Source organism: Lipotes vexillifer, unplaced genomic scaffold (assembly GCF_000442215.2).
Source record: "Lipotes vexillifer unplaced genomic scaffold, Lipotes_vexillifer_v1.1 scaffold1707, whole genome shotgun sequence".
NCBI lineage: Eukaryota > Metazoa > Chordata > Mammalia > Artiodactyla > Lipotidae > Lipotes > Lipotes vexillifer.
Genome location: NW_006770857.1, coordinates 61594 through 78175, shown reverse-complemented (window position 1 = coordinate 78175; position 16582 = coordinate 61594). Strand labels below are relative to the sequence as shown.

Below are 16582 nucleotides of genomic sequence, written 5' to 3'. Positions count from 1 at the left end.
CACACACACACCACACACACACCACACACACACCACACCACACACACACCCTCCACACACACCATACACCACACACACACCACACACACACAACCGCACACACACCACACACACCCCCACACACACCACACAACACACCACACACACACCACACACAAACACACCACACACACACCACACACAAACCATACACACCACACACACACACCACACAAACACAAACACACCACACACACACCACACACAAACCATACACACACACACCACACACACACCACACACACACACACACCACACACACACCCTCCACACACACACCCCACACCACACACACACACCATACACCACACACACACCACACACACACCCTCCACACACACACCCCACACCACACACACACACCATACACCACACACACACCACACACACACCACACACCACACACACCACACACACACACTGCACACACAGCCCACACACAGCCCACACACAGCACACACACCACACATACACCACACACACCACACACACACCACACACACACATATTTTTTTTCAGTAGCAGCTGCAGTTGATTATGTAGTATGCAATAAATTATGCCGTGCATAAGGGTTATTGATTGCCTCCTTTTATTTATTTCTCAAACAGTGCCCCCCACTGAGTGGTTTCTGGGCAGATGTACAAAAAGAATTAATATACAGCAAAGTCTGGTCCAGTGGCCAGCAGGAGTGTTCACCAAGCCTTTGCACTTTGGTTCCTCCCTACAGAGGTGAGCTAATGAGGGCAACCATGCAGGCACATACTGTTATCACTCAGTGTCCACAGCACAGAACAAGCAGAAGCGAAGAGGAGATGGTGTGTGTGGGGCGTGGCCAGCCAGCTGTGGCTGGGGCCTGGCTCCCTATGAGCAAGATTTGAAGAATATAGATTTGCAAAAGAAAAGGCCACAAGTCCATGGTCTTTTCTCAGGGGTGCTGATTTCAGCCTTTGAAACACGCCAGCTGAAATTGTTGATCTTTCGGAAGTCTTCCCTGGGGTGACAGGAATCAGGTTCTATCAAAGAGTCTGCTTTCAAAGGTTGGTGCCTGTACCCTATCAGTTGTGCACTATTTGAGGCTTCCCCTAGCACAAGATTGTAAGAGATCCCTGTGAGTGAAAACAGGCAGTAGGCAGTGAGATGTGAAATAACACCTTTTTATCCTATCTGCATTGGCAAAGCAGTCTGTTCATAAGGGGTTAGGTGTACAAGCAGAGACTTTGGAAATCAGCACGTTTTCACATTAGTGACTAAAAAGCCCCAAATTTTGGTGCTAATTTCTTGTTCTTAGTCATAACTGCCAGGTTAAACCCCAATACCTGGGGAAGCATATCCATCCATCCATCCACCCATCCATCCACTCATCTATCCATCCAACTATTCTAACCATTCATTTATCCAGTGTTTATGAAACACTTGCTATATGCTAGGTACCATGTAAGATGCTTACATTATTGTATTATGAACAAGACAGGATATTAATTTGTTAAGGGAGCCTATCAAAAAGAGAGACGGTTACACCCTGTTTGGAGAAGTGTTTCAGTATAAACACAGGGGGCGATGGGAACCGAGGCATGTTCGCCTACCCAGTTCAGTCTGGCCTCATTCCATCAGAAAGGCTATAGTATTTAGTCTCGCTTTATCTCAACTGCCCCGAAAACAGAGTACAGTTTCTTTCTTACTGTTTGTTAACCTTTTAAAAGTTTCTCCTCTTCCCCTGCCTTCCTTTTGGTCTCCTATCAGGAACTGAAGAACCTGGAATAAAGAGAGTTAAGGGGGTCAGGAGAGTTCTGATGGGCTGGCACCTTGTGCCCCAGCGAAGTTCCCTCAGTCCATCTCATTGATGCAAGGTTCAGTTTGCTCACACTTTGATACCCTTTAAAAGAGCATAATGGTAAATGCAAGTTAAAGCCACCGTGGGATACCCCTGTCCAACTACCAGAGTTGATCAGGTAAAAAATAGTAACACCACCAAATGCTGGTGAGGAGGCAGCATTTGGATCCCTTGTATGTTGCTGGTGGAAATGTAAAATGGCCACTCTGGGAAACTGTTGGGCAGTTCTTATAGAACTCTAAACATGCAACTACCATGCAGCCCAGCAAGCTGACCCTTGGGCATTTATCCTAGAGAAATGAAAACATATTTACATAAAAACCTGTACATGTATGTTCATTTCAGTTTTTATTCATAATAGCCCCAAGCTGGAAAACAGCCCAGATGTCCTTCAACAGGTGAAGGGTTAAAGAAACTGTGGTCCATCCACACCATGGAAACTATGCAGCAATATAAAGGGGGCAGTCTTTTTTTTTTTTTTTTTTTTTTTTTTGCGGTATGTGGGCCTCTCACTGTTGTGGCCTCTCCCACCGCGGAGCACAGGCTCCGGACGAGCAGGCTCAGCGGCCATGGCTCACGGCCCCAGCCGCTCCACGGCATGTGGGATCCTCCCAGACCGGGGCACGAACCCGTATCCCCTGCATCGGCAGGCGGACTCCCAACCACTGCGCCACCAGGGAAGCCCAAGGGGGCAGTCTTTTGATACCTGTCACAACTTGGGTGGATTTCAGGGAATTATGCTGAGTGAAAAAAAGCCAGTCCTGGGAATTCCCTGGTGGCGCAGTGGTTAAGAATCCGCCTGCCAGTGCACGGGACATGGGTTCAAGCCCTGGTCCGGTTCAAGCCCTGGGAAGATCCCACGTGCCGCGGAGCAACTAAGCCCGTGCGCCACAACTACAGAGCCTGCGCTCTAGACCCCGCGAGCCACAACTACTGAGCCCGTGTGCCTAGAGCCCATGCTCTGCACCAAAAGAAGCCACCGCAATGAGAAGCCCATGCACTGCGACGAAGAGTAGACCCCGCTCACCACAACTAGAGAAAGCCTGCACCCAGCAGCAAAAACCCAACACAGCCAAAAGATAAAAAACAAGGAAATTAAAAAAAAAAAGCCAGTCCTAAAGGTTGCATACTGTATGACTTTTGGAATGAAAAAATTTTAGAAACGGAGAGATTATTAGTGGTTTCCAGGGATTAAGGATGTGGGGTAAAGGAAGCAGGAAAAAGGTGGGTGTGGTTATAAAAGGGCAATGCAAGAGATGCTTGGGGTGATGGAGCTGTTCAGTATCTTTACTGTGGTGGACACTGAACCTATATGTGATAAAACCTTTTATGTGATAAAACCGTTAAGAACTAAACACACACACACAGACGCACACACACACACACACACACACACACACACATACACGAGTGCAGGTAAAACTGGGGAAACCTGAATGTCTGTGGATTGTTGCAATGTCACCATCCTGGTTGTGATATATTCTGGTTTTGCAAAATGTTACCATAGGGGGAAATTGGGTAAAGTGTCCATGGGATCTCTCTGTGTTATTTCTTATAACTGCAGGTGAGTCTACAGCTGTCTCAATAAAAATCTCAATTAAAAAAAAGCATCATATAAAATAATACTTGATTCGAATTTAAATCTCTAAATTAGAAACATCACAACCCAACATTAAATTAAGATTGTTTTATTTGTACACGTTACTTGATCAACATGATTCTTTGTGCCTCGTTTCAAGTGAACAGCAGTTTCCAATCTTAACCTAAATGAATTGGGCTATTCTGACTTTTAGGCAGATCTTTAATCAATTAAAATTAATTAAAATTAACTAATTGATTTTAATTAATTAATTATATTGGCTGCGCTGCCCGGCTTGCGGGATCTTAGTTCCCCAACCAGGGATTGAACCCAGGCTCTCAGCAGTGAAAGCACGGAGTCCTAACCACTGAACTGTCAGGGAATTCCCTAGGCAGGTTTTTAAATCTTGAACTTGACATAGATTATGTCTGTGACCAAAACTGTGCGCATCTGCCCAGATCGCCCTGAGAACTTGCAGAAAACGTTTTTAAAGCCCTTCTAGTGATGAGTCAGAAGTATTGTTTTGGAATAAAACATAACACACTTTCTTTTTTAGTTTTGAAAAGTTAAAAGATTCCTGGCATATTTGATATCAGAGGCTCAATATCTGATATTTAAGCATTTTTGCTAAAGAGGACACAAGTTTGATAAACTAAATACATAAGCACTTTTGGAGTAGAAATAGGTGGGACCGGGCTGTCTTTGGGCCTTTGCATATGAAAATGGTCTTTGAAACACTTGGGCAAAGCCCCCCTCCTCCTCAGAGCAGCAGACCTTCTATGCTGCTGCCTGCACTGCTAGGCAGTGTCACATTTCTACTTCTCGCCCTGTCTGCCCTGCTTCTTGCTGGTCTAGGTGTGTGTGTGTGTGTGTGTGTGTGTGTGTGTGTGTGTGTGTGTGTGGTAGGGGGGGATAGCGGTTGGAGGAGGTGTGCCCTAAGGGCTGCATTGATGGTGGGGGACTGTTCCTCTGATGCCAGTCAGAGAACAAGGCATGGAAGACTAATCATGCTGTATCAGCATCTTAGTGGTGTTTTCAAGGATGGGATTCCAATTGCATTCACTTTATAGAATGAAAAAAATCAATATGTTAGTCGGGTTCTAATTTATGTTTTAAAATAGGTGATTTTTTTTTTGCATTGTTCACATCTTTCCCTTTTTATCACCTGCCCGCCGTGAATGTGTATAGCGGAGTTGTCTTTGCCCATTGGGGAGGATGAGTGGGTAATAGGAGGGATAGCAGAGAATATGAGGTTCACGTGGGTGCATTTTCTGTGATGTCTTAGAGAAAATTAGACTCTGTCTGCCTGTACTCTTCGGCAGGAGGAAGATGGTGAGGGGTGAGAGTATAGGACAACCTTGTGTGCCCCCATGGTATCATTTGTGAGCACAGGTAAATTCGTCAGAGAATCTCTGGAGCAGATGGGGTTTGCACAGCACTATTAAGTAGCTCCTGAAGGTTGCTCCAGCTTTTTCAAGCTGAAGCAGCTTAAGTCTGTGGTTAAGTTCCCAAATGGATCCCAACAAACAGGCTTTTTCCAAATGGCACTCAATAAAAATGTAGCTGTGTTATGTGTTTATGTACGTAGCCATGCACACATGGAAAAAGATTCCAAGTGGTAAATGCTGTAGATCAAGTTGAAAAAGACACCCCTTCCCTTTTTTTCGTTCATTAGAACTACTTAAAATAGTCTCTGGTGACCTTGTTCCTTATAATTGAACTCTGTCCAGAGGTGAGTGCTTGGGGGAAAATTTGAAGCAAATTTATGTGGCTGTTTAATGTGGGTAGTAGGATGGAAAAATAGTAAAAACGAACTGCAGATTTCTCTGATTTTCTTGGAACTTCAAAGTGGCTGACCTAGTCCCTCATTTAAAATGTTCTCTCTTAGGCTGGAGTATAAGTTTGGTAAGGAATTGTACTAAGGCAGTATTTTGGGAGAGTTAGCACTGAAGGATGGCATTTACAGTGTGCAGTCCACGTCTGTCTTTCCCTTAAAGAAGTCTTTTTGTTTTCACAGGAAGCCCTAATTTCAAGCAGCCCCTACTTTTCAACTCAGTGTATTCCTGGAAATCCTATTTTTGAATGCTCACCAAAAAGCCACATCATATTTTCCTATAGGAATAATAACTAGTATTTGCCTTGTCCTTCCTGTGTATGCAGACACCATTATAAGCATTTCACGTGCATTAACTTAGTTAATCCTCACGACAACCTCATGAAGTAGATACTGTTACTATCCTAATTTTATATCTGAGAAAACTGAAGCACAGAGAGATTAAGTAAGTTGCCGAGGGTCACACAGCTAGTTAATGGGGATACCAGGATTTATTTAGTCAGTTGGACTTCAAAGCTTGAGTAATTACACCACTAAGATATGTTGCCTCTCAAACAATGTTAAAACATTATTGTGGTTTTTTAAGTAAGGATTTACCAGCCAGATATGACCAAGAGTATACTGTAAAAGCAAAGACATGTTAATTTATCTGTTTAGTTATTCAATGTCAATAAGTATAAAACTTGATAATGAAATAGAAAAATTCTCTCCTAAAATGGGAATAAGTGTATTAATTGGATTGACTATGCAAAGGCCTCACTATCACTGAAAACAGGTAAGCTATACTTTTTCTGTGACACAAACTTGACTGTAAATAATATGCTAATGAAATAAAAATGTAATTAGAGATTTACTTGTAAGTCTCTGGTTTAAACTCTAGAAAGCCTTTTGTGGTTTAGATGGTCCAGTTTTCTCATTAAGACTCCCGAGAAATTTGCACCAGTATTTTATCTTACCTTCGTTTTGCAGAATAGTGTGCCAGGTTGGCAGCTTTTCTAACTGTCTTCAGGCTCCCATAATGTCTGTTGAAAGTCAGCCATAAATCTTATTATTGTGGGATCCAGTGGTCTGGGTGGTTTTGGCTGAAGGCAGGAAAGTGGCTCCTTTCTCTGGGTGGATCTGGTGGAGTTCTGGGGACCTGCGGCTAGGCAGCCATCACTCTGGGGTTAATGTGGAAAGTCCCTCTGAATCCTCTTTGTCTGTGTTACACTAAATCCCCAGGCCAGTGAGAACAGTTTGGTTAATGGGTCACAAGACATTACCCTCTTTTATGTAGAACCTTCAATAGCAATGCCTGTTAACTTACCCTTCTTTTTTCTTCCTCCCCCCCCCCCCCCCCTGCCACTCTCTCTCAGCTCTCCCCCCCCCCCCCCCCCGCCCCATGTCTTTCTCACTGGGTCCCTCCCTGTCTGCAGCACAAACCCTGGATCCTCACAGCCTATGGGATGTGGGCCTGCTGGTGTGTGCTGGGGACCCAAGGCACAGCCATGGTTCTTATTCACACCACCATCTCCTTCTGTGTTGCCCAGTTCCGGTCGCTGTTCCTGTCATGGCTCTGTTCTCTCTTCCTGCTCTCTACGCTGAGGCTTCAAGATGTGGAGGAAGTTATGGTAAGAGTCTCCGTTTTACCATTGGGAAGGAGAAGGCCCCTTTGGCAGTGCCTTTATCCAGGTAGATGCCTTTGTTTTCAGACAAGAGTCAATTGAAGAACTGTGGTGGCGCTCCCTCTAGTGGCCACAGGGGGTTGATGCATGTGAACCCTGGTGTTGCGTTCTGCAGTCTTTTGTATCTATGTCTTAGTCCTTGGAGGTTGCCCAGCGCTGACCTTGTACCTTTTCTCCCAGTTTGGGCAGGCATGGATGGTGCCAGATGTCACAGGAACAAAGGGGAAAAAAAGCAATAATCCCCTATGCATTTAATAAAACAATCATCTGTAGAATGCTGCATGGTTTATAGGGAACTCTCACATTCCTTATCTCATCAGAAGCCCACGATAGTCCCTGAACAGATAAGACAGGTATTTTCCTTGCACAGAACATCTTGGGAAGCTTTTGATATTCTTTCTTTAGTCATGTGGAACTGGGCCGCCCGTGGTGTCTTTATTTTTGTTCATTTGTTCACTCATTCGTTCACCTTTTCATTGATTTAAGTGATGGCGCTTAGAATTGGTGAGCCCTGGATCTGCACAGTCATGGGAAAGAATGCGACTGGAGGGATGAGCCAGTGGTTTTCTAGTCTCTTCTATTCTCTGTCTCTCCTGCTCTTGAAACTGGAGGCGGTGTTTAACCTCTGAGTCTTAATTTCGTCATTTGGAAAATGGAGGTAATAGCTGCTCTGCCTTCCTCATGGAGTTGTTCTAAGGATCCAACAAGATAATACGTGTTAAGCAATTTTGTAAAAGTGGTAGCATTTTGAAAATTCAAGAATTCTTGCTGTTGTTAGGCTGTCTTAATTTTTCTTCACTCTTACCAACGGACTGGGGCGAATACTTCAAGCACATGTCTCAAAACCTGGACTTAAGAGAATAAGCAGGGTAGCGTCTCTCTCCTAACAAAGATACGTAACTTCCCAGAGTGATTAAACTAGGCGATCACTTAAATAAGTGTGATTAAAAATAGATTTGCGATGAAAATAAAAACAAATTCACACCTAACTTTTGGGGGACCTGGCAAACGTTCAAAGACGGTCTCCAGTTGTAATTATCCTTTATTTGGGGACTCTTAGCATCAGTTATGGGTGTTGGTGGTGAATAAGTATTCCATTTGTTATGTAAGCTGGTGGTGTGAAAAATATTGCTGAAGGGGAGAGAGCAAATGACCAGAAACTAGTTGCCCTGGGTTTCCATACTTTCATACATGCAGTTTTCTTGGTTTTCCTTGGTGGCTGCTGAAGTCCTGGACGTGGAATAGAAACTCTGTTCGGTGCTTAGTTTTTCAGTGTAAAGCCTTAAAAGACCCTCATGGATCAAGTGAACAACTCTTTCCTTTGTCCCAATTTTATTTCTTGTATCTATTTCCATAACCTGTTTTCTCATTAAAAAAGCAATACAGGGCTTCCCTGGTGGTGCAGTGGTTGAGAGTCCGCCTGCCGATGCAGGGGACGCGGGTTCGTGCCCTGGTCCGGGAAGATCCCACATGCCACGGAGCGGCTGGGCCCGTGAGCCATGGCCGCTGAGGCTGCGCGTCCGGAGCCTGTGCTCCGCAACGGGAGAGGCTACAAGAGAGGCCCACATACCGCAAACAAAAACAAAAACAAAAACAAAAATGCAATACATATGTATTATAGAAAATATAGAAAAATATAAAGATTATAAAATGATCCATAATTTTATTCCCTCAATATTAAGATTTTACCACATTTGCTTTTAGTCTTTTGTTCCGTACCTAATTTTGTACGTGCTTGTTATTCTTTCATGCTGTGTTGTAATTATACTTTTACATACCTATCTCCGGTATGAGAATTTAGGTACATTGAGGGCAGGGACTATTTCTTTTGACGATGTTTCTCTAAAGCTTATTTGGAAAATAGTCTTCCACTACATGTGGAGCCGAATTAATGATAGAAGAACAAAAGGAAAGGTACGCTGAGCACATAAATCCCACGTGACATTTACAGACACACCCCATTTTATTGCACTTTGCGGATATTGCATTTTTTTTTAACAAACTGAAGGTTTGTGGCAACCCTGCGTTGTCAGATGATCAACAGCATTTTTTCTTTTTTTCAGCGATAAAGTATTTTTAAATTAAGGTATGTTCTTTGTCTTTTTAGACATAATGCTGTTGCACAGTTTAACGGACTACAGTATAGCGTAAACATAACTTTTATGTGCACTGGGAAAGCAAAAAATTGTGTGACTCTTTATTGCGGTGTTCGCTTTAATGCGGTGGTCTGGAACTGAACCTGCATTACCCTGAGGTCTGCCTGTATAACTCTGTCTTTGTCTTCAGAGTTGTTGAAGGAGCTGTTAGAGTACCCACTGGATGTAGCTGATCTCCATGCTGTCCGCTGGTGTATCTGACAGATGCATACCTGGGAAAACCTTCACTCTGTGTTGCATCAGCCTTAATGCGAAGCTTACGGCTGATGTTAGGGACACTCTCCTGCCCGTTGCTCATTAATTGCTTGTTTTGATGATTGATGATGTTTACCTGCTGTTCAGTGGTTCTCGACTCCCTGGATGGGACAGCTGCTCTGCCTGTGGAAGAGATCTCCTTCCTGGGAGACTGGATGACATCCCTCCTTGACACTCAAGGTTGTTGTCTCCTTGTGACTTTGCAGAGAGGGTGGTACCAGACGGAAAATGAGTACTACTTGCTGCAGTTCACACTGACCGTTCGCTGCCTGTACTGCACCAGCTTCAGCCTGGAGCTCTGCTGGCAGCAGCTGCCGGCTGAGCGCACCTTCTGCTCCTTTCCCTGGATGGTGGCCTATGTCTTCTACTACCCAGTCTTCCACAACGGGCCCATCCTCAGCTTCCCGGAGTTCATTGCACAGGTGAGAGCCTTTCGGGGATTGGATGGGTGTTTCTGCAGATGATCCTTCTGTCTTTGTTGCTGTGGTCATCCGTGAGTCTTTTCATACAGGGGTGCCCACAAGTTTAGAACACACATTATTGCCATGGTTTCTGATAATAAATGAAATACTTCGGGGAAATAAGCCTTCAAAATAAAGGTCAGCATGTCTCTTGTGCCTGTTGGTTGTAGGAGCTCCCACCCAGATTCTCTGTGGACTGTGGCAGCCAGAAATAATAACTGGGCACAGCCAGGAACTTGGGGGTAGGCATTCCTTGCAGGGCAGTCCCAGAGAAAGAAAACTGACTTCTCATGGTATTACCTGGAAAGTGGAAGGAGGAACTGGCTAAGCTCTTGTTTGGCAAATAATAGGTGCCCTTGTATTTTCATAAACTGCTTATGAAATAGCTCTGCTGTGGCCTGGGAATTGTTCAGGGCGATCTGGATGGGATAACAGAGTGGAGTTGAAGAGGGTTTGAGAGCAATGGTGTGCTTTCGGGTCTGGGTGCCTGTTTCTGCCCAGGATCTTGCCTCCCTACTTCTGGACAGTAGCCTTGTCTGGACAGCAGCCTTGTCTGAAGCTCATGGGAAGCCACCTTCGTCATTGCCACCTCACTTCTCCTTCTAGTTTGGAATTTTTTCCTCATTCCACAGCTAGCCTCGTGGAACACGTGTACAAAGCTAATTCCCCTAAAGTGTGAGTAATCAATTGATGTTCCCTAAAAACAGTGTTTCTCAAAGGACATTCCTGTCTCCCTCCCCTCAACAAAACAATCCCCATAGAGGTGAGAACAATAACACGTACGCACACATGTGCAAGCACACACATGTACACATGTGCACACACACTGGGGCCTGGATACGTAGTTCGAAGAGCACGGCCAGCAGCAGTGTTTGACATTTTCGGAGGGCAACCCGAAAGGTGCCCCCTACACAAATAGGAGGGTTCTTAGAAACCCCTTATTTCGTCTTAAAAATTTCACTGAGTTGCACATTGTACTCAGAAGTATATTTCTGCATTATAATAATAACTTAATGTTTAAAAATTGCCAGTTAAATCATTGAATGTTTTCCTCTCTGCAAATCTTTAAGTGAAATTGATATTCTGGGCAGATGTATGTTTAGTACATGGTTTCTCATACCTCAGTTTGGGTTACCTAGGATCGTTCTTTTGCCATGAAGGAATTTAAAAATCTGTGTTTGAAAATCATGGTTAAAATTGTTGTGTAAAAGAAAGAGGTGGTTTAGTGATGACAGCTGATCTTCTAACTCAGTGATTCTCAAAGTGTGGTCCCTGGACCAGCAGCTACAGTATCACCTGGGAAGTTGTCAGAAATGCACATTCTCAGGCCCCACCCCAGACCTAATGAATCAGGAACCCCGGGGGCGGGGCCCAGCAGCGTGGTCCTGATGCTGTTAGAGGTAGAGAACCACTATCCGAAGTTCTTAGAAGAGCAGGGGGTTGGGTGAGGGTGGGGTAGACCCAGGGTAGGGTGGGTTCAGGTCCTCCGACTTTTGTCTCCTTTACAACCTCCTTGCCACTGTAAGTTTTTAATTCTAACGTTGTAGTCAATAACTTTTGGACTAAACATCCACAAGCACACCCCCACCCCTCCCTTGAAGACAGATAATTCTCGGAGAAACATAGACTAAACCCATTAAGAGGAAATAAATTGGGACTTCCCTGGTGGCGCAGTGGTTAAGAATCCACCTGCCAGTGCAGGGGACACGGGTTCGAGCCCTGGTCCAGGAAGATCCCACATGCCGTGGAGCAACTAAGCCCGTGCACCACGACTACTGAGCCTGCGCTCTAGAGCCCGCGAGCCACAACTACTGAGCCCGCGCACCACAACTACTGAAGCCCGTGTGCCTAGCGCCTGTGCTCCGCAACAAGAGAAGCCACCGCAGTGAGAAGCCCGCGCACCGCAATGAAGAGTAGCCCCCGCTCGCCGTAACTAGGGGAAGCCAGCGCGCAGCAACCAAGACCCAATGCAGCCATAAACAAAATAAATAAATTTATATATATATATATAAAAAGGAAACAAATTATTTTCCTAACTGCCTCTTATCCATTAAGGAGCTTAGCCCTATGGGATCTGACCTTCGTTGTTAGGCAAATCATCATTCTTCTTAGTTCTCTTCTGTCTCCTCCTTTCTCATTGTACCCTGTAGGGTCTTGAGGGAATATGAGAGGCAGGTCTCAGGGTCCTGAATATGTTACACAGAGGCAAGCTTTGAGATTATTGCTCACCTAAATCCTTAGCCAAAGGCTCTTGTTCTTGGGTTTCAGCCTGGGGAAATGAAGGGGTTTCTCCCTGTAGGGAGTCAGGTCTGGAGACTCCAGGTACCATCTATGTCCCCTCTCTCTGTTTTTTTTACCCCTTTCAAAGTGGTAGCAATTGCCAAAAGCAGGGAACTCAAAAAGGCAAGTTGAAACCTTTCTCTATGGTCTGAGAAGATTCATTGAAAAGTCAGTCAAGAAAAGGCAAAATGTTTAATAAGCTACAGGGCAATAAAAACAAGCCAGGTGGTTTCTGCAGTTGCTGGGGGTGTCTAGGGGGCACTTACCTCCTGTGAGAAAAATGGGTCTAAAAGGAGACCAGTTAAACTAGGGAGCTAATCTAGTAGTGAAAGGGCTCCTTCAGAGAAGCCGGGAGGGGGCAGAAGAAAGCCAACTGGAAGAGCTTGTAAGTAAGGTTTGCTCTGAACGAGTGCTTGTGTGAATGGATAAATGTTAGCAGGAAATGGTAGTATTGAAATTTTGGCTCTTAGCTTCTCAGGTCAACGCTCACAAACTCTAAAGAGCAGAGAGAGATTTGCCACCAGGGGGCAGCAGAGCCTCACCGTGGAGACGAACCCAGCTGGGCAAACCACAGTCCATAAATTTACAGTACTAGGCCCACCCTGGGAGAATGTTCTCTTTCACCCAGTTTTTTTTGTTTTTTGTTTTTTGTTTTTTTTAGTGTGTAAATTTACATACCCAAGATGAGTCAAGTATAGAAGAGGTGCCTCTGTAATGTATGGCATGTGAAATGTGTACACATCAATCATGAACAGGGGAAAATGTGCCTGTCAACAGGCCTCAGTGCCTTAACTTGAAGGCCATCTCTGATGGCATTTGGAGTTTCAGGAATATGGGCCCCGTTTATTTTTCTCCCAGGGTTCTATGGAACTCAGATACGGAGCCGGGGGTGAGGTCGGGGGACAGGGTCGGGGAGGTCTAGGGAAAGGCAGGAAATGCTGTTTATTTGCTGAGCTGGGAGCCTGGGGCCACCACATCTTAACTCTGAGCAGGTTGAATCATGCAGTGAGAGAGGAGCTGATATGGGGGGGACGGTGAGCCTGGGTGTGGGAGGACCAGGGGGTTTTCCTTGCTGAGGGCTGTGTTCCTGCCCCGAGGGGCAGAGCCAGTGCTCAAATAGGGAAGTAGGTTGGTGGTTAAGTGTAAAGACTCTTGCACCCAATCCTATTGTTACAGGGTTTGAATCCCTGCTCTGCTTTGGCTTGAGAGCTTTTGGTGAGTTACTCACCTTAGTTGTGACTCAGTTTCCTTATCAATGAAATGGGAAAAGTAATAATACCTCCCTCATAGGGTTGTCATAAGGATTAAATGATTTTGTATAGATAGTGGGGCTTGACATGTAACACCATGAGGTGTTAACTATTACTATTATTGTTGTTATTGTTATCCAAAAGCGGGGCATTTCTAAGGTAAGTTGTTGGAGGAGGACATTGAAAGGATGTGACCACTGGTTGACCTGCAGTCTGGACCTGGGCTGTTGGAGGCTGTTCACCCCTCCCCTGCCCTTGGAATATGTGTTCTGCCTGCCATTCCCACACTAGGAGCCATTTCAGGGATATAGCCTTGACCTTGAAAGAGGAAGGTGTTGCTGAGACCGTCTGAACTGACTACGTGACTAAACCCAGGTAAGGCCTCTATTTAAACTTTAAAATTCTGGCCAGTGGATGCAGAGATCTACTTGCCTTTCAGCGCCCAAGACAAGGCTTATCTGTAAGCTCCCTTGCTTATTAAACCTGCCACCTGCCAATCCGGAATGGTCTGGCTGTTTTTCTTTGGTCTCTCCTTGCCCTCTGTGTACAAGGGGCCAGTTGCAGATTTCACCCAGGGAAGCTCCCGAGGGTGAGAACTAACATAAGTTTATGCCAGAACTGAGGCCCTGGGTGTCCAGGCTGATAGGTGAGGGCAGCAGCAGGGGCCATTCTGGGCAGGATTCTGGGCAGGGGCCATCCTTGATCTCAGAGGAGGCCAGCGGAAGACAGATGCACGCAGTGGCTGCAGGTGCAGGGGCGGACTCAGCCCCTGAAGGACCAGGCCTGGCAGTCAGCGTCCCAGACAAACCACTCAGGGTATGGGGTGGGCTCTGGTTCTAGGGCACATCTGGAATGGTGCTAACTGTGAGAAGTAACCCTAACCGAGCACTTACTCCTAACCAGGCTTTCCATGTTCTGATGCCTTTCACCCTGGCAACAACCCCAGGAGAGAGGCACTGTCGTTACTCCCACTTCACAGACGGTAACGCAGAGGCAAGGACAGGCTGACGCAATGCGCGTTGGGGTGGGAGGGACGAAGACCAGACAGAGCCTTGTCGCCAGCTCGGTGAGCCTCACAGGAGTTAGAGGGAGGAAACAGTGTGGCCTGGTGGACGTGCGGGTCTGCAGGCTCAAGCTGGCCAGACCAGGTCCCAGTCCTGTGGCAGCTACACCGACTGCAGGCCCCACTTGCCATTCTGCCAGAGACCACTCGGTACTACTGGCCTTGGTCTGGATGCCGGGGAGGGGCAGTGAGGGTCTGATTAGGGAATGATTTCCTGGGAGTAGGGGTATGGTCTTTGACCCTGGGCTGGAGAGAAGCTCCCGTGTTACAAAGGAACAAGACTCGGGCTACAGTGCCCTTGACCCAAGTGTGGAGGTTGGAGCAGAGGTAACTCAGTTGAACAGTTGCCTCTGGGGAAGGCTTCTGTTTGGTGCTCTCCAACATAGGTATTATTCGTATGCGAAAGAAAAGAACCTTTCATCTTTGAGCACTGTCATCTTTAATCATTAGAATATCTTTGAAGGGCTTCGATATTCCTTTTTATGCAATTTGCATGAAATGAGGTTTTAAAATATAACGTGTTTTAAAATGCACTTCGCAGATGAGTTAATGTGTATTTTTTAGTGGAGCCTTAACTAAAAATTCCCATTGACGGCAGTTTCCAGTGGTCTTAAGATTGGCACTCCCCTCAGTTTGAAATATCTCAAGTGAAACGCTTTGCACGCAGAGGTTGAATAGTGAGCAACCCTGCTCATTAGGTGAGCTGTGTATGGTGTGTCTTTTCCTGCTGCTGAATTGACAAGGGACAAATATAAATGGACTGTAATAACAGTACAACTCTGAAGAAAGACTAATAACCATGTTTTTAAGTAAAAGAGAATAGAATGAAAAATTGTATTGTTATCCTTCTGCTGTGTTTACTTGTGCAGTTAAGGAATAGATGTTTCTCTTACTCTGGATGGGGAGGCATCCAGCATCAAAAAGGGAGCACTGCAGAGAAAAGTCCAGCCCTTCTGGTCCAGTGGTGACACATAAGTATGCCTTTTTATTTTTATTTTATTTTATTTTTTCGTTACGTGGGCCTCTCACTCCTGTGGCCTCTCCCGTTGCGGAGCACAGGCTCCGGACGCGCAGGCTCAGCGGCCATGGCTCAAGGGCCCAGCCGCTTCGCGGCATGTGGGATCTTCCCGGACCAGGACATGAACCTGTGTCCCCTGCATCGGCAGGCGGACTCTCAACCACTGTGCCACCGGGGAAGCCCAAGTATGCCTTTTTAAACCTGGAGAGCAAGTTTGGCCCTGGGGAAAGTAGGGAAGTCATTATTGGGAGGCCAGTCAGTCACAAAATGCACCTCATGTTTCTTCTTAATTACAGACACTCGTGTCATTTTTGACCGTGCCTTCTTTGGGGAAGGGAAGGAGGGCCTCTGGACTGACCTTGAAATGTGGTCGCCTAGAGCTGGAGGTGATTGGACAGACTTATTTTCTTGATTGCCTGGAGTGGCTGTTCTGATCTCACAGTGGCTTCCCTCCTGTCTAGATGCTTCCCCTCTCCTTGGGACGGGGCTGCACACCCAGTGATGCTCCAAGGCCTCGGGTGCAGTTCTGGTCTTCAGGGCACCTGAGCTTGGGGTTAGGCAACTGCTCAGGGGCCTGCAGGCCATGTGCATAGTTGCTTATTTGGGAACACTGGAGACAGTTGTGCAAAGATTGTCTTTTGTCAACACTGCTTTTGAGGTCGTTATCACATTCATTCAGGGAATCTGCTTTCCTGCAAGAGTCTGGCACCAAGGAAGGCCCCTTCTGTTGGTCTGGAATGGTTTTAGGTGCCTCTTCATGTCTTAGCTTCCCCAGTTGCCTTGGTGTGAACTGTTCTAGCCTCCATAGACTAATGGACACTGTATTCATAATTGTTTCTTCATTTGCTGATGGTTATTTGGTCAAAATGAGTTTGCTTTAGAGAGCTGAAAAAGGGTTGAGAATGAACAAAGGGCAACTCAGCGTGTAACTAAGAAAGTCTCCGAGTGAGGTGGGAAGGTAAGGAGAAATAAAGATGGGTAGCACAAAAGAGAGAGAGGCTTGCTTGTTCATAGAGAGGATGCTGGGCTCCCCTGGGGAGGTCCTGAGACTCGGCATTTTTTACAAGAAGGCTGCAGAAACAGAGGGCTTGCCTCTTTAACAGAGAGGACCAAAGTCTTCACGATATCGTAAAGTTACATTACTTTTTTCCC

The 16582-nt window shown here is 45.8% G+C and overlaps 1 protein-coding gene across 1 annotated transcript in view; it reads left to right on the top strand.

Moving 5' to 3' along the window:
* HHAT (hedgehog acyltransferase) overlaps positions 1–16582 on the top strand; it is a gene marked incomplete at its 3' end in the record, with an annotated part of 151745 nt that overhangs the window by 76028 nt on the left and 59135 nt on the right. The window contains exons 4-5 of the mRNA XM_007446360.1: positions 6699–6893; positions 9565–9780. Of these exons, the coding sequence (XP_007446422.1) occupies positions 6699–6893; positions 9565–9780 (411 nt within the window). The remainder of the gene's footprint in view (positions 1–6698; positions 6894–9564; positions 9781–16582) is intronic.